A 24,180-nucleotide genomic window follows, 5' to 3' on the forward strand; every position below is an offset into this window, starting at 1 on the left:
GTTGGTGGGTTATTTAGAGTTTAGTCTTCAGCCATAGCATAAATGTCGGGCAATCAATCAATGAGTATTTATGTAATATAGCCTATGTGTCTGGCATTAGGCTAAATTCTGTGGGGGACATAAGGATAAAGCAAGTATAAAAGCTTATAATGAAGGAGAGTAAATGTTATTGACATATATGGATAGTCAGGAATAAAAAAATAGTGCCAAATGATGAGGCAAGACTGTAAATTCAATGGAGTTCAAAAAGGTTAGATTCTTAATTTGTAAGAAGAGGTGATCCTTGGACTCAGTCTTTAAGAGAAGACATGTCACTCCAACTTTACAAGCCACATAAGCAAGGGGATAGACTTGAAAATAAGTGAGTATGGTGTAACCAAACAAACCTGACTTTGGAACGTTAGGGTGGGGAAAGATGATGGAAGACTTTAAAAGCCAGACAAAGGAGATTAGAGACCTTCATAGAGGGCATTGAGAAGCCATTGTTTGAAACTTAGCTTGGGAAACTAAATGTTGATTGAATTGGAGAAGGGAAAGTCTGAAATCTGGGAAATCTACAGGCAAGGAAGAACAGTATCCTGTGTTTAAGGGATGAGGCCTAAGGGGGGCAACTGGAATAAAGGAAAGATATAACCCATGATATATTTAGATGAATCAATAAGTGTTGGTGGAGGCTTGAAAATGGCAAATGAAGGTAAAGGAGAAGTCAGAGGTCCAAAATTTCTAAATTGCTCATTGGAAAATGGGTAGTCATTAACAGAGATATGTATGTTGGAAGGAAAATCCATTTTATCAAGAAGTTGTCTCAAAGTGGAATACAGATTAGAGGTAGAAATTAATATATTAAGGAATCAGCTGGAAAGCAATGGCTATATTTGGTGCCCACTCCCAAACCTACTCTTTCTCCAGCATCTAGCACCAGGTCCTAAATATAATCTGCACTTAATGATTATGTATTGTCTGAACAACTGAATCTAATATAAGAGCCTATTACCATCAGTGAGGAAACTGACACATAAAAAAATGAACTTAAAAATGATTCTCCTAGGGAAATGCAACTACTTAGTGCCAGAGATGAAAGTAGAATTCAAGTCTTTTCCACACTCAGTCTAGTGCTTTTTTCTTTATTACAGCTATACTAAAAAGTAAATGTTGATAATAACTGTCTTTGTGGTAAGTACTAGACTTTACATATTAATATGTCTGTGAAAGTTTGTGAACATTTGAATGTATATGGATGTCAGACTATTTCCATTTTACATTCCATATTTACAATTATGTTATGCAGAGTTCTGAAATATCAGGACAAACAAAAAGATTTGGCCAACTGAATTGAAAATAAACTACAAAAAGCTAAATATCCGAACCTTTTAGGATGGCATGGTAGCAGCATATTGTTTTAAAGAAATCCTAGCACTGGTAATTCAAAATAAATTGTAGAAACAGGTTTGGGTACTCTGTAAGTGATTATAAAATGAGAAAGAATGCAGACTTACTTTAAGGAATGAACTATGGAGTACTTGACATATTTCAGAGAACATTTTGTTATTTGCTAGAGGTGGTCACCTTTGTAAATCCTGTTTACTGCTCATGTTTTAGAAGTGCATCAACATCAGATTTTAAAAATAAAAGCATCCTGTTCCATCTTGGTTAGAGTATGCCTAAAGAAGGAGCACTTGTTGACCCATTACAAGTGCAGTGTATATATTTAAAGAGCACTGCTTTCTTTTTGAAATAATTAAATTTTTTTTAAAAGGTAGATTTTATGTTCCTTTTAGTTTTCAGAAGTTTACTGTGAAGCATAATTTAGTTTATATGTCTGACTCAGAAATCACATGTTTTCTCAGTAGCAGAACACATTATACTCCTGATTAAGATCAGCCATTGTTCATTATGGTTAGCATGAGCTGGAGCATTCAAGTAATTACAGTGTGGTTCAGAAGGATTCAGAAAGAGCATAATTGGTTTAATAATTTTCCTTTGAAGAAAATAAATGTGTTCACTATTCCACAAGACTTCTGGGTTTAGTGGTAATAACCATCATTGCAACATCTCAGCCAAATGGGAAACTATTAAGTATTGGTGTGGGGCCTTCCACTCCCTGTAGTTCTTTTGCTTCTATTCCTTCTAGCTTGCCTTTTTGGTCGATGTTCAAGCAACCACTCATGGGGGCTTCAGTGGCTTTAGCAGGACTGCCTTTTCTAGGTAGAGTTCCAAGTTGCAGATACTTTCCTAGCCAATCCCCAACCCAGTATCTCAAGATATGTTGGCCTCATGCCTTTTCCCTAGAGGACCCTGCTTTTTGCCAGGTAAGGTTACTAGTTACTTATGCCATTCATGGGCTTTCATCTATGCCAACTTTCCAATGAAATGAGACCCAAATTTATTAACCCAAAATACAAATAAATCATGATTGGACCCCAGTCCCTTCCAGGTGAGACTTCTACCACTTCCCTTCAGAATATCTGCACTCCAGCTCACCACAAGCTTTCCTACCTCTTTTCTACTCTTTTCCATCTATTCTCTCTCTCTGGAAATCCTACTCACTTTATTGCCCCCTCCCCTATGAGCCCCTCCTAGATCTCCCCTAATTAGAATTCATTATAATATCAACTGAATCCCTATATCCTAAGATTGCATTTTTGTTAGAATTTGTACTTGCCATATATTAGAATCATTTAGCAAACATTTATTGAATGCCTATTTTGTGTTAAGCATTGATCTGGACACCAGGGATACAAGAGTGTAAGAAAGAGACATAAATCCTATGATGCATCTTTCCAGTTGTACAACCATGAATCACACAAATATTCGAGTCCAATTGTGGTTGGGTTTGACTTTGTTATTTGAGTGCAAGTTTCTTGAGTGCAGAGAATATATCTTGATTTCTGTATGTGACTACAGTTTGTTGTACAGTGACTATTAAAGGTTTTCAATGTGGAAATTTTGCAGTAACTTTGAGAGTAGCCGCTGGCACAAGGAAAGCAAGTTAGGGAGATAAATTAGTGGAAGGAAGAAGCTAGTGAGGCTCACCAGATGACAGGCACTTGTAGCCACGGGCTCTGCCTAGGTTCAAATCAGTCCTGACCACTGTCGCCCATCATCTTAGAATCTGATAGTTTATTTGGAAAATGATAAAGAGTTTCTAATATCAAAAACTGGAAAAGAAGCAAGTAGTTTAGACTATCCCTGCTCCCAAACGTACCTCAAATGTTCACAATGTAGTAAATCTGTCTTTCACCATTTGTTGTTTTTACAAAAGGACCAAGTTTTCAATCTGTGTGACTCTATGAGAATCTATTCTTCCCAAAGAGAAGGCGTGCAGACAAAATCTGTTGAATGACAGAGTTCTATTCTCCAGGGAAAGCCATCATTGTCACACAACCAAATATTTAAACAAAGCCTATTTGAGCTTGGGAAGAAAAGGCTTTTTAAAGGTTCTATCAAATTTTCTCATACAGATTCTAATATAATATTTATTCTACATTGTTTATAAAGACTTTTGAAGTTGAAATTTCCTCTTTGCCAAACTTGTCATTTCTTTGGCTCACCTCATTTCTACCCTCCTGCCTTAAATGACTGAAAGCACTGAAGCTAATACAACACTGTGTAGATTCATTCCTTAAAATGACCAAATACTCCATTTATTTATTTTAAGTGTCTGGCATGGGTGCTTGGCACTCGGATAATGACTGTGGCCTGGCCTATGTATTAGGCATCAAGAAAGAGTTAAGAGAAAGGAGTGTTTATGAAATAATATAAATATGAGACACCATGCCTCAGGAAACTCTCTTTTACAGGGACACAAAAAGATGAACATGAAACACAGAAGTGAGAGACCAGCAACTCTTCAGATAAATATGATAATGGTCATAATAGCAAGAATGACTATTATAAATAGCAAAAATTTCTCCATTTACTAAATTTTATTATAATTGAAGAATTACAGATTTTTCTATTACTTTGGTGATCTTTGAGTCCAGCAGGTGTCTCTCTAGAGATCCGTAATGAGATTTAGGACATTCTATCTTCTCTATCTACAGACAGATCATGCAAAGACATGAAATAAAAAGCAAAGTCTGATTGAAGTAAGATGTAGTAAGTTATAGCCAACTGGCAGTGAATTTTAAAGTAACAGTACCCAGAGTTTTGAAGCAGTCTGTCTTAAGTCTGCACTTTGACCCTGCAGGTTTGGACAGATATTGTTATTGTCCTTGTTTTCTAGACAGGAAACTAGAACTCAGAAAATGAGTATTGCCAAAGGTTTAATATAGTAACTAAGTGACAGGGTCTGGACTTGGAACCCAGTCTTCTGACTGCTCAGCCAATTCTTTCCCTCTAACACCAAGGAGTCTCCAGACTCTTAACCTGTGGAAATTGACTCATGTGTCACCCAACGGCATGTATGGCATTTTGCTTAAGAAAATATTCAGCCTGTAAAATGGAAAAAGACTTCACAATTTTTATCCCTCAGACAGTTCCATGAGTCTAAACTCTCCAGCTCTGCCTTATTCAGATTCCTAGAGTAGCTGACACAGTCATTGACTAATTCATTCAATAAATACTTACTGAATGTTTATTATGTACATGGCACTGTTCTGGGCACTAGAGATGTGTAAGTGAACAAATGAGACAAAAATTCCTGCCATTGTGGAGCTTATATTCTACTGGAGTGAAGTGGAAAAGAAAGAATAAACTCAGTAACCAGGTAGATTATATCATCATGTGGGGAAAAGTAGAGCAAAATAATGGAGACTGGGAATTCTGGAGTTTTCAGAAATTCCATAAACCCTATGCTGACACGGTTCTAGAATTGTGTCATTTATATGCAGACTGGAGAAAGTGAGGCTTATTCAAGATAAAAGTGGTACAATATTTATATACCTTTAAGGGTTCCATGCTTGCCATCAGGGCTCCTAGAAAAAGATAGAAAATTATACAATTGTTCTCTGCCATATGTTCCGCTAATCTGTTCTCAATCCTGGGCTACTGGGCTTTTGCCAGTCGCCCCTCCCTCCTTGTACTTTCACAGTATCTTAATTATTAAAATGCTGTCCAGGCTCGGCCCGACCGCGGGCCTCAGGGTTCGTTCCTGGGGGTGAGGGTTCGTTCCTGGGGGTGGGCGCCGCGAAGGCCTGTGAGCGGGGCGGCGAGCTGTGGGCTGGGCCGCGGCGTTGGTGGCCCCGGGCGCTGCCCCGAGGCGCCGACGGGACACCGCGGCCTCCAGAGGGGCTGCTCGGCGCGATCCGGCCCACGGCTGGTGGGCGGGAGCAGGTCGGCGCTCCGCGGCCCGCACTTGACTGCCCCCCTGCGGGCCACGTGCCTGACCAGGGGCCTCAGTTCCCGGCACCATGTGCAGTCCCTAAAACGCCCTGTCGTCTTTCCAAGAGCTTTGCTATCTCCAAAGGGCTTTGTATTTCAAACTAAATCGAACTCTGTGCTCTGCCAGCACGTCTCTAGAAGAAATAGTTTCTCTGTAGGAAGACGCCTGCTGCCTTAAGCTGAAACTGAGGGTCAAAATGATACGACCGAAGAACCAAACAAGGTCCAGAGGAGGATGGACGTCGAGACCAAGGCTTTACAGTGATCTACCTGAAGGCTATCCAGGGCATCCTGGGAAAATCATTGCCGAAAAGGAATGGGATTGTAGCATTGATGTGGAGAGAGTGACCACGGTACCTGCTGAGGGTAGGGAGAGGGAAGAAGAGATAAGATGTGGAGGCATTTTCAGGACTTGGAGTTGTCCTGGGTGGTACTGCAGGGACAGATGCTGGACATTGTATGTCCTGCCATGGCCCACTGGGTGTACTGGGGGAGAGTGTAAACTACAATGTAAACCACTATCCATGTGGTGCAGCAGTGCTCCAAAATGTATTCACCAAATGCAATGAATATCCCATGATGATGAAAGAGGTTGTTGATGTGGAAGGAGTGGAGTGAGGGGGGTGGAGGGGTGTATGGGGTCCTTTTATATTTTTTAATGTAACATTTAAAAAAAAATAAAGAGGGAAAAAAAAAAAAAAAGGAAAGGGAGAGGCTGCCGCCAGGGCAGAACCAAGCACAGGAGGGAGTTTTCCAGCCATGGAGAAAGACTGAGAGGGATGTCATGGTCTCTGCTCCTAAGAAAGAGAAAGCATCAGTCCCAAAGGCCAGAGAGGAGGAGAAAAAGACTGTGATAGAGAAGAGCAGCTTCTGTGACAGGAGAGTGATTATAGACTCTCAGGAGTAACCTAGTACGGTGACCAGTGATTTGATTACCAGAGGACAGTCATTGATAAAAGTTCTCCAGCCACAACATTTTCGATGTCTGTGATTCTCATTCATAACACAAAAGCCTCAAGAAAGGGAGGTGGTGATAGAGCATCCCTCTTCAGAAAATGACTGGTCTGATGTGACTGTCAGATCTCTCGAGAAGCCAGTTTCCTCTTGGTAGTTTTAGACCCTTCTCCCTTTACTACTATGTCATGTACCCACCTCATTTGTACAGTAGTCCTTGGTGTGACTATGCCAGTTACTGGATCAGCAGACCCAAGCCTTCTGGCTACTTCTCCATGGGCAACAGCAGCAATGACACATTCCAGGCTGGGAAAAGCAGCAGGAGCCTCCTGAGTGAGTATTTCCCCAACTCTACAGTGAGCTCCCAAAACAGGTCTAGAGACCTGGAGGCAACAGAGGAAGACATATCCCAGAATTCTTGTGCATTTCATTTCTGTAGAGATTCAGAAGAAGAGGTGAAGGAGAAAAGAACATTCCAAGAGGAGGTGCCACCATGTCCTTGTGGAGGACATGCCTCTGGCTCCATATGTAGCTTTCTGCCAAGGAGCCACCGGGAGCCAAGCCTCAAGGAGGGTTTCATTGACACTCATTGTCATTTGGACATGCTTTATTCCAAGTTGTCTTTCAAAGGGACCTTTTCTAAGTTCTGAAAAATTTACAGCATCTCCATCCCTAAGGGATTTCAGGGCTGCATCTCTGACTTGTGGAATCCTTACACACTGATAGATTGTACTGACAGAATATGTTTTGCATATAAAAAGAACATGTCTTTTTGGGGTCCAGAGGATAGACTGTGGTTGTGTGAAGCCCTATATTTGTTCTATTCATATGGTGGAATCTTAGAACTGGAATGGCTTTGGAGGTCTATCTCCCATTCAATGTAGAAAAACGTTTTCTTAAACATCCCTGATCAGCATTTTTTTTTCTTATTTCTTTTTTTTTTTTTTTTTTCCTTTAACCTGACCAGCTTTAACCTACTTCATCTAGGTCAGAGGCACTGCCTACCCCGCCCTGTCATCTTCATCACATTCCTCAAGCCCATACCCCACTACTGTAAATCTCACTAGAGGACTATAGCTACTGTTTCCTAGGAAGAAAAAAAAAGTACGTCAAAACTATACCTTCCCTTCCTGTTTCACTTAGCTGTTGCTGCATAACAAATCACTCCAAAATGTAGTGGCTTAAAACCACAATAAGGGAAACGGACTTTGGCCCAGTGGTTAGGGCGTCCGTCTACCACATGGGAGGTCCGCGGTTCAAGCCCCGGGCCTCCTTGACCCGTGTGGAGCTGGCCCATGCGCAGTGCTGATGCGCGCAAGGAGTGCCGTGCTACACAGGGGTGTCCCCCGCGTAGGGGAGCCCCACACACAAGGAGTGCACCCATAAGGAGAGCCGCCCAGCGCGAAGGAGGGAGCAGCCTGCCGAGGAATGGCGCCACCCACACTTCCCGTGCCGCTGACGACAACAGAAGCGGACAAAGAAACAAGACGCAGCAAAAAGACACAGAAAAACAGACAACCGGGGGAGGGGAATAATAAATAAATAAATAAATCTTTAAAAAAAAAAAAAAAAAAAAAAACCACAATGATTTATCATTTCCTATCATTCTGAGGAGTGAATGGTTGGTTCCCCTACTGCCTTGGCTCATTCATGTGGCTGCAGTCTTCTGGTGCTTCAACTGGGACTGGAGAGTCCCTGGTGACTTTGCTCACATGTCTAGCAGTTCATTTTGACTGTGGAGTCAAGCATCAATTCTCCTCTGTGCGGCCTTGCATTCTCCATTAGGCTGGACTGAACTTCATTACATCATGGTGGCCTCAGATTTCCAAAAGGTGGTGTAGAATCTTCAAGACATTTTATGATCTCACCTCAGAAGTCATCATGTTATTTCAGTGCATTCTATTGATCATAGCAAATCATAGGGCCAGCTCAGTTGCAAATGGGAGAAAATTACATTCAATATCCAGTTTATTCATGACACTGCAAGCAATCTTTATAAATCAAAAATTTGAACATGTCATATCTCAGTTTAAAAAGCTTCAGTAATTCTCTATTTCCTCCTCCAGATAATAAATCCAAATTCCTTAAGGTAGATGTTTTACATTCTCAGGCTGCTTAAAGCAGCTACCATAAAATGGCTTGCCTTAAACAATGAGAATTTATTAGTTTATAGTTTGAGGCCAGGAAAATATCCAAATCAATGTACCACCAAGGCTTTCTTCACAAAGACTGGCTGCCAGTGATCCTTGGCTCTCTGCCACATGGTTTGGAACATGGCAGTATTTCCTGGTCTCTCCCTTGTCTTCTGGATTTTGTTGCCTCCAGATGTTTTCTTCCCTGACTTTATCTCTTTATCTGAATTTCGTTTTCTTATAATGGGTTCCAGGAAGAGGATTAAGACCCATTCATATTGAATTGGGTCACATCTTAACTGAAGTAGCCTTATCAAAAGCTCCTACTTATAATAGGAATGGATTCAATTCAAGACCCACCCACAGGAATGGATTCAATTCAAGACCATGTTTTTCTGGATTACAGACAGCTTTACACCACTCCACTCCACTCTCTGGACCCCAAAAAAGCATGTTCTTTCTATATCCAAAACACATTCATTCCATCACAATGTTCCAAAAGCCTTAAGTCATTTCAGTAACAATACTAAATATAAAGTTTCATCAAAATCAGTTGGAGGTGTTGTCTGTCCAGGGGCACAGTTCCCCTCATACTGAGGACCTGTGAAACCTACAGAACAAGCTATCTGCTTCCAATATACAAAGAAAGGATAGGCATAGGATGAACATTCCCATTCTCATAGGAAGAAACAAAGCAAAAAGGGGTCTCAGGTTCCAAACAGTCCCCAAAACTTGCAAGGCATCCGCCATTAGATTTCAAGTTCTGAGAGTCATCTATGGAATGATGTTTTGTCCTCTGGGCCTGATGAAACAGCAGCCCCACTTATTCTAAGTGCTTGCACAGTGGCCATGCTCTCCCTGAATGCTGGGGTGAAGGTTCCACCCTCTTTTTTTTTGTTTTGTTTTGTTTTATTTTTATAAAGGGTATTTATTTGGGGTAGGAGCTTACAGATACCAGGCCATAAAACATAAGTTACTTCCCTCACCATCCACCCTCTTTAAGCATCAGGGTGGTAGGCAGACACTCTTCAATTCCCCTGGCATCTGAGAAAACTGGGGTGGTAACATTTTTCCTGACCAATGGGTCAGAAGGCCTGCCCTCTTCAAGTGCTGAATTATACTCACTTTTTCCATACGCATGAGTGAGTCCACACTTTTGGTCCAAGAAGACGTCTTCAATTCAGTCCTCAGCTCCGTGGTTCTGCCTTTGAAGTGATTTTTCTTTCAATCTGTCCCTGTTCTGTTTCTTTTAGTCCAGGCTAGCAGTGGTTCCATTCATAGAGAACTCTCAAAAAACTTGTCATTTTCACATGTAGCACACAGGGATCCAAACCATCAGACTGTAGGATTTTCCTCAGATTCTTCCTGGGATAACTCCATCTCCAGTCGTGACTTGTACTTAACTCACTGACTGGACCCATGTTCAGTGAGACACTCACATGGAGCACTATTCTCTACAGATTCATTTTCCAAAAACTCAGAATGTTTCAAACTAAATCAATTACTGTTTTCTTTCTGTCCAGGAGTTCAGTTCTCAGTTCATCCCTTTCATCTTGCATGTTGCTATAAGCTGCCAGGAGAAACAAGGCTGCACTTTGCACACTTAGCTTGGAAATCTCCTCAGCTAAATACCCAAACTCATCGCTTTCAATTTCTGCCTTCCATTCTACATCAGAACTCAATTTTGCCAACACCTCTGCAACTTTAAAACAAGGATCACCTTTCTTCCAGTTTCCAATAACATATTTCATCGTTTCTGTCTCAGCCTTCATCAGAAGTACCTTTAACATCCATATTTCTCCTAAGTCTTGGCAAAGCAATCAAAGCTATTTCTATAAACAGCTCACAAATTATGGCCTCAACCTATTAACCAATTCCAAAGCTGTTTCCACATTTTGGTATTTGCAGTGGCAGCACACCACTCTCCTGACACCAAGGCTGTATCATGTAGAGTTCTCTAGGGAAACAGAACTGAAAGGAGACATCTGTAAATATTATGAGATTTTTATAATTGTCTCATGCAACTGTGGAGATGTACAACTCCAAAATCTGTAGGGCAGGGTATAAATTTGAAACTCCAATGAAAGTTTTTGATGAATTCCCCAGGAGAAGGTGACTGGGTGAAACAGAGATAGAAAGGATCTCTTCTGACTGCTGAAATCATCACTTCTCCTTCATCACTTCTCCTTTTAAAGTTTTCAACTGATTAGAAGAGATGGAAGGCAATCTTCTCAGTTGATTGTAGATGTGATCAGCCATAGAAGTGATCAACATATTGATGATTTAAGTCCACAGAATGTCCTCACAGTAACAATCAGGCCAATGTTTTCTTGACCAAACAACCAGACACCAAAACTGCGCCAAGTTGACACAAGAACTTAATCACAATAGATGATAAGAACTTTATGATCTGGGCCCTGTTTGCCTCAACAGCCTCAGTGTTTATCTAGCTATTCTGAACTACTTGCACTTATCAAAAGAATGGTATGCTTTCTTGTTGCTGGGACTTTGCTATCTTTTCACCAAGTTCAGACCTGTTTGTAATAGTACACTTGTTATTTATTTAACTCCTCCCACAAAGTTTTAAGCAACCCAAAAATTGTGTTTTATCTATTTTCATATCCCCGGAGCCTGGAATAAATACTGAACATGTAGAATGTTCTTAATATGCATTAGTGTTTCTCTCCTTAACTTGATGAATCCCAAAAAGAAATATTGGATTATGTTTGTAAACTGATCTTTTCCTCTAGGCATATGAGATTATATTGGATTCATAGGTTTATTTGATTAAGTAATTATGTAAACCTCTTGTGCCAGTAGGGAACTCTTTGGTGGGTGGGGACTCTCAGATAAAAGGCATGGCAAAGGAAAGAGTTAAGGGTTTTTGATGTTAGAGCTTTGATATTGGAGTTTGATGCTGAAGCCTTAAGCTGGAACCCCAGGAAGAGAAGAACCCAGAACCCAGAGAGAAGCAAGACCCTGGAAGGGAGGAACCCAGCCTAAACTCTCTTAGACATTGGCAACCATCTTGCTCCAACACATGAAAGTAGACTTTGGCGAGGAAAGTAACTTATGCTTTATGGCCTGGTATCTGTAAGCAACTACCCCAAATAAGTACCCTTTATAAAAACCAACCCATTTCTGGTATTTTGCATCAGCACCCCTTTGGCTGACTAATACAGAATTTGGTACTGAGGAGTGGGGAAGTGCTTTTGCAATTCCAAAATGCTGGAACAGTTTTATAAATGGGTAAGGGGTATTTTTTGGAGGAATTGGAAATGCTTCATGGAAAAGGCGTAGATACTTTCAAGAGACTGTTGATAACAATATGGATGCTAAAAGACTTTTTATGACTCCTTAGAAGTAAATGACGAAACTATTATTGGAAACTAGAGGAAAGGCAATCCGTGTTTTAAAGTTGCAGAGAATTTAACAAGATTAACTTCTGGTGTTTTATGGATGGCAGAATTTGAAAATGGCAAACCTGAGCATTTAGCTGAAGAAATTTGCAAAGTAAACCCAGAGAATGTGGCTTGGCTTCTGTTTGCAGCTTATAGCAAAATGCTAGATGAGCAAGATAAGCTAAGTACTGAACTGCTGGGCACAAAGAAAACAGAAACTGATTCTGAAAAATCCAAGCTTCTGGAAATCAGGCTCCCAGATGAAAGTGCCCAACTGGAGGACTTAACCAAACTTGGAACTTGTAAGTCAGGATTGAAGATGCAGTTATGTCAGAAAGACTTGTCTTACTGTCTGATTGCTTGGACCCCTGCTTCCTGCATGCTAAACCCCAGACTTTTTGAGAGAACTGTATGAACAAAACCATTTTCATCCTGGAATAAAAGGTACATGGAAAGGAGAGATTGAAGGGGAAATGAATTCAAGAGGAAAACCATGGAAGCTGAGATCTGGAATTAGGACATCACTTTGGGCCAAGAGAAGAACCTTACCCATGTGTACAGAGAGGGTGAGTTTGCTGCAGCAGTTAAAGAGGGTGGATGTTCCTGCCTGATGTTCTGGGAGAGTTTTGCTCCCTCAGGGTGCAGAGAGGGTGGAGCAGATTCCTCAAGGATTAGGGCAGTTAAGGTCAGCTTTCCACAAGTCTGAGAGGGATGAACCTATCTCCCAAAGATTAGGGAAGGCCAGGTGGTCAGCTCACTGCCCTGAGAGGATTGAGCCTGTATGCCAAAGGTTAGGGGGAATGTTGTCTTTACATCACTGTACTAGGAGGGTTAAGACTCTAACCCAAGGATTGGGTAAGCTGTGGCAATCACCCCAACACTTGGAGGGAGAGGTCTGGAGCTTGGTCAACACCCAGATGGTTGATGAGGGTGGAACCAAGAAAATGATGATTGGGCAAGCCAGTGGAAAGGGTGGGTCCCCATATGCCCCAAGGAAAAGAAACAACCTTCTTAAGAATGACTCCCAGACTTTGAAATCAAACAGAGGATTCCCCGCAGGTCTACTGAACTGTAGAGAAACTGTGACTCATGTTTCCCCCCAATTTCTCCTTATTGTAATGAAAATGTTTAGCATTTGTCTGTCCATTTATGTATTGGAAGTAAATGAATTGTTTAGTAAGTTTCAGAGGTCTGTAGCAGACAGGACTTGACCCCAAGACAAACTGTATTTCTTTAAATTAATTGTGATATGATTTTGTACTTACATTGGTAACTGATTTAAGGTTTTTGTTTTTTTTTAATGTTGTAATGTCTTTTTGTAATTCAGAGGGTGAAGTCTAGAAGTTTTATATTATTTATGAATTCCCAAAAGAAATACTGGATTATGTTTGTAAATTGATCTTTTCCTCTGGGCATATGAGACTATATTGGATTCATAGGTTTACTTGATTAAGTAATTATGTACACCTCTTGTGCCAGTAGGGCATTAAGTCCCCACCCTTTGGTGGGTGGGGACTAAAAGGCCTGGCAAAGGACAGAGTTAAGGGTTTTTGATGTTGGAGTTTGATGCTGAGGCTGGAGCCTCAGTGCGAGAGACAGAGCAGTTCTCCTGGTAGTCTACAGCTGACCTTGTGGAGAAAACAGAGGCGCTGAACCCAGAGGAACCCAGGAAACCTGAACCCTCGCAGATGTCAGCAGCCATCTTCCTCCAACACGTGAAAATAGATTTTGGTGAGGGAAGTAACTTATGCTTTATGGCCTGGTATCTGTAAGCTCCTACCCCAAATAAATACCCTTTATACCAACCAATTTCTGGTATTTTGCATCAGCACCCCTTTGACTGAGTAGTATACTTTCTATAACAGGAGGCTCACTACTTTTTTCTAAACCTTTTTTTAACCTTTAAAATGAACTTAATCAATTGCTTTTAAAAAGCTTAAAAATACTGAAAAAAACGAATAATAAATCCTTAACAAAATTTGTTATGTTTTTGGTGTGGTCTTTTTTAATGTATGTGTTTACATAGATGTAATTGTTTCTTTATCTAAAAAAAGGGGACAATAAATTAACTAACACTTAGCACATACGATGAGTTAAATACTGTTCTAAGCATTTTAGGTATGTTAATTCATTTCTATGATGATCCCGTGACATAGGAACTCTTCTTTCCATTTTACAGATGAGGAAACTAAGAACACAGAGAGGGAAATTGACTTGTCCTAATATATATAGCCAAGTAAATGTCAAAACCAGAATTTGAACTCAGAAAGTCTGACTCGGAAGTTCATGCTTTATTTCATGGAGAAGATGAAATGACTTAATACATGAAAAGGACTTATAACTGTGTCTAGCATATAATAAGAAATCAACAAATGTTAGCTCTTATTATCATTGCTATTACAATGAGTATAATGAACATAATTTGATATATTTGTTTCTACCCTTTAAGTCATAAATAATTTTTCATTCCACCATACAATCTATAATATTCTATAGAAGGAAAATGCTGTAATTAATTAGTTCCTACCATTGATCATATTACTTTTAACCCTTCATTACTATATATATAAAAAGATCTGAGTATTATCATTATGCATTAAGTTTTTTCCCATATTTTAGGTTATTTTTAAAGGATATATTACTATAAATAATAATAATGAGTTAAACAGTATATTAGCCAAACAGGTGCTGATGCAAAGTACCAGAAATCCATTGGCTTTTATAAAGGGTATTTATTTGGGGTTACAGTTACAAGGCCCTAAAGAGTTCAACTTAAGGTACCATAAGAGGTACTTTCTCACCAAAGTCTGTTGTGACAAGTTGAAGCAAGATGCCTGGTCTATTGGGCCATATTCCTCTTAAGGCTCCATGGGCCCAGCTTCTTCAAATCTCAGCTGCAGGCTAGCATAGGGCTTATCTCTCCTCCTGGGGCTTCAGCTATTTGAGCCTTCTCCTTTCTGTCACATGGCAGTACTTAAATGACCAAGTTCTCCCCTCTTCCATGTCTATGAAGCTCCTTATCCCTTCCTATGTGTCTTCTTCAGTGAGTGTAAGTTTATACCAGCCCACCAAGGGGGCAGGGACTCAACCATGAGTCATGCCCTTCTGACATAATCGAACCAAAACCCTAATCTTAACAGGTAATTTAATCAAAAACATCTCAGGTGAATGTTCCCAGAGGAACAGACCAGTTTACAAACATAATCCTTCTATTTTTGAAGTTCTTAAATAATCTCAAATGCAACAAAGGGAATGAACATTTTTCTGGTTCTTAATGCATATGAGAAAATGCTTTGCAAAGGCATTGTATCTTAACCATGTTTTAGGGAGTTTGTTCAATAATTCAGGGTTAACAGTTCTTAGAAAGCTTATTTCCAATAATACTATTTTCTCCTCAAACTTACCTGCTCAAAATAAACCCCATCTTTTTTCAACAGAACAGACTTGCAAATATTTAAATTTTAAAAAATGTTATGCCCTATCCACCTGCATCTCTATTCAACCTCTCAGCTCTCCTTTGGGCATTTTTCTCCATGCTAAGCATATCCAACTTTCCCTCAAGCATCTCACAACTGACAGAATTACCAGGTCGTAACCATCTAAGTCATAGTCTCCTAAATATATTCCATTTTGGCTTTGTCCCTTTTATTTTCGTGATTCCAGACATAACCTGATCAATGAGGAACACAGAGGGACTATCAGCTTCCTTGATCAGGGTATCTATTTACAGCAATGCGGCCTAAGGTCACATTAGCACTCTTGGCTCCCATTTACTTTCGGTCAATTAAATTCCCTATGCCTTTTTCATATGAACTCTTATTAAGTACGGTTTCCCACATCCTGTACTGATATAGATAATATTATGCAGTGAAGTTGTTTACTTAGGTTCTTATTAAATTTTAACTAGCTTGTTTATTGTTCCATAATGTTGAGATATTTTGGAATTCTCAAATAGGGATATTGATTTACTCTATGAGGAGCTTTATGCTTTCTGTATCTTCACTCTAGTTATTAATAAAGATGTAGACTAAGACAATTCCAAGTATAGGGCATTATGCCACATCATTAGAGTCCTTCTTTGGTTATTAATAATCATTATCTTTAGATACCGCTGTTCAGCCAATAGTGAATCAGTAGCTGTGGGTCTCAGTACCTTAAAGCTCATCAACAGGTTATTAAATTGCTTGATGAAACTAAAACAAAGCATACTTATATAATTTCTATTAATTATTGCTGGAGTGGTTTTATAATTCTGTCAAAAAAATGAAAAGTGATTGATTACCCTGAATCTCATCATTTTCCTTATTTTCTAGTTGCTTGCAAATTAACACATACTAATATTAAGTCTTATGATGGTCAAGTGCATATATTTCTTTCTTTTTTTCCTTAATTAATTAATTTATTTATTTATTTCTCTCCCCTCCCCCCCGACCCCAGTTGTCTGTTCTCTGTGTCTATTCACTGTTCTTCTTTGTCCGCTTCTGTTGTTGTCAGCAGCATGAGAATCTGTGTTTCTTTTTGTTGCACCATCTTGTTGTGTCAGCTCTCCGTGTGTGTGGCGCCATTCTTGGGCAGGCTGAACTTTCTTTCGCGCTGGGCGGCTCTCCTTACAGGGCGCACTCCTTGTGCGTAGGGCTCCCCTATGCGGGGACACCCCTGCGTGGCACGGCACTCCTTGCACATATCAGCACTGCGCATGGGCCAGCTCCACACGGGTCAAGGATGCCCGGGGTTTGAACCATGGACCTCCCACATGGTAGATGGACGCCCTAATCACTGGGCCAAGTCCGCTTCCCAAGTGCATTTATTTCTTAACTTCTCTATGAAATTATCACTTAGGTGTGGGAAAAATTCATATGTACTTCCATATCTGATTTGTAAACTAACATGAAAAAGCAGACCTAACCAATAAAAATTGATTATTTCAGCTCTCAATGAAAAATTATGAAAAGTAATAATGCAAAATATAAATGCTACTCTGGAATCTATCACCTATCTATTCTTAAATCTTTTTTCTTTACTAGAGAAGTTGTGGGTTTACAGAACAACGGGCATAAAATAGAGCATTTCCAATACTACCCCCACCACCAACACCTTGCATTGAGATGGAACATTTGTTACAATTGATGATAGCACATTTTTATAATTGTACTATTAATTAAATCCCATGGTTTAACTTACGGTTCAATATCTGTATAGTGTAGCTCATGATTTAGTTTTGTTCTTTATTTTTAAATCTGTTACTATATATACAATCTAACATTTCCCCCTTTTAATGATATTCAGATATATATATCAGTGCTGTTAACTGCATTCACAATGTTGTGCTACCATCACCACCATCCATTACCAAAACATTTTCATTATTCAAAATAGGAACCCTGTACATTTTAAACCTTAATTTCCCATTCCCTATCCCCAATTTGTCCCCTTGTAACCTATATTCTAGATTCTGAATCTATGGTTGTATTTATTCTAATTGGTTCAAATCGGTGAGCTCATACAATATATGTCCTTTCATATCTGGCTTACTTCACTCCACACGGTATCTTCAAGCATCCATATTGTCACATGTGTTCAGGACTTCACTCCTTCTTGTGTGTATATATCACATTTTATTTATCCATTCATCAGTTGCTTCCATCTTTCAGCAATTCTGAATAATGTTGCTATTGCGTTGGTGTGCAAATATCTGTTCAAGACCCTGTTTTCAATTCTTTGGGTAAATAACTAGTAGAGGGATTCCAGGTCATATCGTAGTTCTATTTTGAGCTTTTTGAGGAACTGCCAAACTATCTTCCATAGTAGCTACACATTTTTACATTGTTAACAGCAATGGATGAGTGTTCCTATTCCTCCATATCCTCTCCAACACCTGTTATTTTCTATTCTTAAAAAAAAATAATAGCAGCCATTCTGATGGATGTGAAATGGTATCTTGTGGTTTTAATTTTCATTTCCCTGATGGCTGATGATGTTGAGTATCTTTTCATGTACTCTGTGGCCATTTGTATTTATTCTTTGGAGAGATGTCTGTTCAAGTGTTTTGCCCATTTTTAAATTGGGTAGTTTAACTTTTTGTTATTAAGTAGAAGGATTTCTTTTTATATATTGGATATTAATCCTTTACTAGATATGTGTTTTCCAAATACTTCCCCCCCAGTTTTGAGGTTAGCTCAATGATTTGAAGTCTTTCTTCTTTCGATTGTAATAAATTAGAGCTATAAATTTCCTTCTCAACACTGCCTTTGCTGCATCCCATACATTTTTGTATGTTGTATTTTCTTGTTCATTCATCTCAAGATATTTCCTAATTCCACTTGCGATTTCCTCTTTAACCCATCGAATGTTTAAGAGTATGTTGTTTAATTTCAATATATTTGTGAATTTTCCATTTCTCCTGTTATTGTTTTCTAGGTTCATTCCATGTGGTTGGAGAATATACATTTTATGAATTCAATATTTTTTAATTTATTGAGACATGTTTTGTGAACCAACATATCAAATGTTCCATATTCTCTTAAGAAGAATGTGTACTCTATTATTGTTGGTTACAGTGTTCTATATATATTAGGTCTCATTGGTTTACTACATCACTAAATCCTGTACTTCCTGACTGATCTTCTGACTAGAAGGTCTATCTGTATTGAATGTGGTATATTAAAGTCTCCTGCTATTAATGTGGAACTGTCAATTTCTTCCTTTAAGTCTGTCAATATTTGCTTCATATATTTCATTTACATCTTTACTTATTGTATGTCCAAAAACCTAGATTTATCACTACTTTTTTTTCCTCTCCCTTTCCCTGCCCCTGCCCCCCCCCAGTTGTCTGCTCTCTGTGTCCATTTGCTGTGTGTTCATCTGTGACCGCTTTTATCCTTATCAGCAGCACTGGGAATCTGTGTTTCTTTTTGTTGCATCATCTTGTGTCAACTCTCCGTGTGTGCGGCGCCATTCCTGGGCAGGCTGCACTTTCTTTTGTGCTGGGCGGCTTTCCTTACTGGGCGTACTCCTTGCGCATGGGGCTCCCTACCCTGGGAGACACCCCTGCATGGCAGGGCACTCCTTGCACGCAGCAGCACTGCGCATGAGCCAGCTCCACATGGGTCAAGGAGGCCCGGGGTGTGAACCGCGGACCTCCCATGTGGCAGGCGGACACCCTCTCCTTTGGGCCAAGTCTGCTTCCCTATCACTACTTTTTTATGCATTTTTATTTTACCACCTTTAGGAAATAAGAAGTGGAGCTACATATCAAATAATACAATAATTTTGGCATTTATAATTACTCAAATAGTTGCCTTTACCACAGGTCTTTATTTCTTTATGCTGCTTTGAACCACTGTCTAGCGTCCTTCCATTTCAGTCTGAAGAATTCCCTTTAGCATTGCTTGTAGGGCAGTTCTAGTTGTGCATAATTTCTTATTTATCTGAGAATGTCTTAATCTCCCCCTCATTTTTGAAAAAGAAGTCTCACTAGATATGAAATTCTTGGCTGGCAGTTGTTTCCCTTGAGTGCTTTAAATATTTCAACCCTCTGCCTTCTTGTTTCCATGGCTTCTGATGAGAAATCAGTACTCAATCTTATTAGATCTCTCTTGTACACAGCACATTGCTCTTCTCTTGCAGTTTTCAGAAGTCTCTTCTTGCCCTTTGCATTTGATAGTGTAATCAGTATACAATGGGATATATTTTTCTTCATGTTTATCCTATATGGTGTTCTCGGAGCTTCCTAGAAGTACAGATTCACACCTTTTGCTATGTTTAGGAAGTTCTCTCTCACTATTTCTTTGACTATTCCTTCTGCCCTTTCCTCCCTTTCTTCTCCTTCTGGGACTCCCATAATGCATGTATTGGTTTACCTGATGGTGACCCATAGCTGTCTTAGGTTTTTTTCACTTTTAGTATTTTTTTCTCTCTGCTCCTCAGCCTGATTGATTTCATGTGTCTTGTCTTCAAGTTCACTGAATCTTTTATCTGCAAACTCCAATCTGCTTTTGAAACCCTCCTGGGCATTTTTCATTTCAGTTATTACAGTCTTAACTGATAGCTTTGTCAAATTTCTGTCTCTTTATTTAGACTCTCATATTGTTCATTTATTGTTTTGCTTATATCCTGCAGTTCTTTCTCTGTACTTTACTTCATCTCCTTAAGCATTTTTAAGATCTTTTTTTTTAAAGGCTTTGCTCGGCATGTCCACAGTCTCATCTTATTCTTTGGTATTTTCTGTATTTTTATCCTCTTCCTTTGCATGGGCCATCATTTCCTGTTTCTTTGTTTGTTGTATGCTCTTGTTGTACACTATCTGTTTTAATATTTTAAAATATGAACCCTGGGATTTACTCCCTGGGATACCTGTTCCTTGGTTTGTAACCAGCTGGTGACAAGACAAATTTTCTTGAGCTACAGCCCTCCTATCAGGAAGGTCTGCCCAAGGTGAATGTACTGTGTAGGGTTTTCTCTGTCTTATTGGAGCTTGGTCTTGTCCTGAGTTTTTGTTTCTTATTTGTTTTGAGTTTCCCTGCTTACAGGAGTTTCGTTGCCCCCTCTGTGTCCCAGGGGACAAAGCTCTCTCTCCTGGGTATCTCAAGCTGGCAGACCTTTGTCTGGACTGTCCACTTCTATACTTTTCTTACTCCTTTCATTGTCTAATGCTGCTTTTTGCCTGGAGGGTAAATTCTCGGGAGGGTGGAAACAATAGCTGCTCTCAGCACCAGTACCCAGTGAATTGAATTCACTAATCAAAAGCCATGATCAGTTATTGGCAGTGCACCCCCTTGTTCTTGGCGAAGAGGATTTTTATGTCCTTTTTTGTTGCTAACTGGTAGCCAGAGACTGGATCCTCTGGCGGCCTGCTGAAAGGGGCGGGGGTGGGGTGGTAACAACCACAGTACCGAGAGAGCACTTTAAACAGTTCTTTTACCATAATTTATCAACTTCTTCCTCCCTCTCTTCCCTGGATGCTGTACAATGTTCTGGCCACTGATGTTTTAAAAATAGTTGTTTCAGACAGTATCTGCCTGTTTAATAGTTGTTTTGGTGGAGAGAAAGAGTCTTCAAGCTCCCTACTCCCCCATCTTCCCTGGAAATTCCAATTTTATTTTTTTTTAATTCAAGTCAATCTGTAGATTGAAGGAGGTGCTTTGCTTAATTTAGTTAACTTTATATTACTAATAGAAAAGGTCTGTCTGGTTATGTCTATGGAAACTAATTTCATTTGTCTTATAACTAGTCATAAAATAACTAAAATAAAATGTTTCTCATTGTTCAAAATGTTAATTGAGCTTTTTAACTTCCAGGGTGCTTATTGGTTCTCCTTTAGTTGGCCAACCCAGGAATAGAACCGGTGATGTCTATAAGTGTCCAGTTGGGAGAAGTGAATCATTACCTTGCATAAAATTGGATCTACCAGGTATGTAAAGTCAAAAAGTAGTCTGATCCTAAATTATGACTGCTGAAAAGAAATTTCAAGCAACTCAGGAAAACATTAGAAGTTATTGATAAACATTCTTTGGTTCTTATAATTCAAATGAACATAGAATGCCATTTTGTTTCCCTCTGCTCTTAATTTACTTAGGTATTCATCAAAGGGAACGTATAGATTTAGAAGATCTTACTAGTTTTATGATATTAATTCTTTCCATTGTTCAGGATCCTTTGTATAAACCAGTGGTGATATCAACTTCTCCATGTAAACTTACCCACAAAATCCCCTCCACTAAATTTAAATTAATTAGTATCTGTTTTTAAAAAAATAGCACAAGGCATTACAATAAATAAATTTAATTTTTAAAGAATAATAGCACAAGATAAATTTATATTGAGATACATATATTTGATAAAAATATTAATGTAGTTGGAAGATGACAAGAACTATCATAGGATCCTGTCAGTGCCCTGTAAAATATTAAATACCATGGAAATTATTCATAGCTCCATATATTTATTTCAAATATTGTATTCTAAGTTCTATAACTGACTTTTAATAGCTTCTCTTTCTAGCCTGAGGTTTCCTATTTGTTTCTTCATTGTGAATATTCTTTCTTTATATCCATGAGCATATTTATATTAGCTGCTTTAATATATCTGCTTGATATTTCCAAAATCAGGAATATCTCAAAATACTCCATTTACTACATTTTTCTTGAAGTTGGGTCTCATGTTCTTTGTTCTTTATAATTGTATCCTCTAATATGCTTTTGAATGTTAAGTGTGGAAACCCTATATGCTGGTATGCTCCTTTGAATTGATTTTTGTTTTAACAGGCAGTTTACTTGGCTGAACTCAATTTCCTAACTGTCTTCTCTGTGGTGGAAGCAATTGGTGTCTTTATTTCAACTCCTCTAATTTTGGCTGGTCTGTCTGAAGTCTTTCCTGTACATGCATAGCTCGGATCAACCAGATACTAGGACAGAGTATATGTGCACATAGTAGAAGTTTACTTTTATGGCTCTCCTTTCCAGATATCTCCCTTCACTTTGCAGCTGCTGTCATTGCCCCAACTTCTCTCCTGTGTTTCTTCAAGACGTTAATACTGTGAGTTGCATTTGAATTTGAGCCTCTCCTCAGGGAAAAAAAACACACAAAAACAGGAAACTCACACAGTGCCTATCTCAGCCTCCAAGTGCAGACGCCCTTCCAATTTCTACCTGTGTTGGGTTGCTTTCCAGTACCTTCAGATGGTTGTTTTGTACATATATACATTCTTTCCTTATTTCTAGAGTTTATAGTTGTTATTTGCAAAAGAGTTTATCTGCTAGAACCTACTCCTCCAATACTGGAAACTGGAATAGCATTTTAAAACTAGGCTGGAGATTTTAGCTGCTGAAGGACAGAAGAAAGGTTTCTGCTGTAGTGTCTAGTAGTCCCAGGGATTCTGATCCTGGGTCAGCCCTAATATATAAAAGATATTTATCCAGATTATTCAAAACCAGTCTAGGTAATAGCCTAGCTCCAGGTGTTTCCAAAGCAAACCAGACAAAATTCTTGGGCAAAGACGAATGTTCAGATTAGGAAGTCAAACAGACAATTCAAGAATCTCTGCTTTCATTCCCCAGTTTAAATCTATATATAGTCTTAGAGTAAGAACAGTTTCTAGAGATGAATTTGGGTTCTGCCACTTCCAGATATTTCAACACTCTGCTAAGCAGTGTCTGGAAGCTTTTTTTTTTTTTTTATGTGAATAAGTAGAACTTCTTGCCAGAACTTCTTGTTTGGACGGCATGCTTCAAGGACCCAACATTCCTATTTGGAATGTCAGATATATTGCCTTCGTTATATTTATTTTATCCAAACTTTTTGACCACTGCTCTAATCTTGTTCCAGTTGTCTCTTTAATTCCCATGATGTCCCTTTTGTGTTGGAAATAATGGTCAAAATCTCTGTGTTTGAGTTTTCTTTTCTGGTCTTCTACCCATTTTCTCCTTTCTTGCTGAAATCATGTTTGATGCTTGGTCATTTATTACAAAGTATGTAAGATTACATTATACTTAGAAAATTGTGACTGAATTTTTTTTTTATTTAGCAAAAACGTGTGAAAAGCAATCCCACATTCTCATTGCTTTGTTAGTTCTACATTCTTTCACAGTTCAACAAAACTATTTGAGACAGTGATTCAGACAGAGTTTCTGGGACATAAGCCAGCTTTTTAGCCTTAGTGTGTTCGTTATATTCCTTAATAATACTTTGAAGGATATTTGTTTGAACCAAAAGAAGACTGTGATATGCTATGAGCAAAGCAAACAGAATGTTTTAATGAGAACATACTTAATTTCATTTTATTTTCCACCCTCAGAAATTTTTTGCTCTATTTTTAGTTAATACATCAATTCCCAATGTCACAGAAGTAAAAGAGAACATGACATTTGGATCAACTTTAGTCACCAACCCAAATGGAGGATTTCTGGTAAGGAGCAAAGACTGATAATATTTAAAAACACCAGTAATTCTAACATGATAAGATCTGTTATTTAAAGTTCAATCCTACGTATTTTCTTAATTTTTTTAATTTTTAAAAGGCATGTGGACCCTTATATGCCTATAGATGTGGACACTTGCATTATACAACTGGAATCTGTTCTGATGTCAGCCCCACATTTCAAGTCGTGAACTCCTTTGCCCCTGTACAAGGTACAGATTTCATGCAATTTCTTGCGTGTTTGAAAAGTGGTAAGCTATGAATGAGACACATCTATACACAGAAGCATACCAAAAAGCCTGACGTATTTTCTCAGCTACCAGCATTACCAATTTAGGTAAATGTTTGCTTTGCCAATATATAACCAAACCTCAGTGCTATTTTGGGAACTGATATTAGTATAATAACTTTTAAAGAGTCATGTCTAAACATCATAGCTAAAGCTGTCACACTGCTT

At 38.9% G+C, this 24,180-nt stretch overlaps 1 protein-coding gene and 1 pseudogene across 2 annotated transcripts in view; both read left to right on the forward strand.

The window, feature by feature from the left end:
• Positions 1–24,180, forward strand: part of ITGA1 (integrin subunit alpha 1) — a 186,422-nt gene that overhangs the window by 65,597 nt on the left and 96,645 nt on the right. For both annotated transcript variants that reach the window (XR_009188370.2, XM_058308837.1), the window contains exons 3-5: positions 21,106–21,218; positions 23,623–23,711; positions 23,824–23,935. Coding sequence is in view for 1 of the 2 variants with exons in the window: in XM_058308837.1 (XP_058164820.1) it covers positions 21,106–21,218; positions 23,623–23,711; positions 23,824–23,935 (314 nt within the window). In the remaining variant the exon portion in view is untranslated. The remainder of the gene's footprint in view (positions 1–21,105; positions 21,219–23,622; positions 23,712–23,823; positions 23,936–24,180) is intronic.
• LOC131280659 (putative deoxyribonuclease TATDN2 pseudogene) lies at positions 5,300–7,855 on the forward strand (annotated as a pseudogene).

Source organism: Dasypus novemcinctus, chromosome 2, assembly GCF_030445035.2.
Source record: "Dasypus novemcinctus isolate mDasNov1 chromosome 2, mDasNov1.1.hap2, whole genome shotgun sequence".
NCBI lineage: Eukaryota > Metazoa > Chordata > Mammalia > Cingulata > Dasypodidae > Dasypus > Dasypus novemcinctus.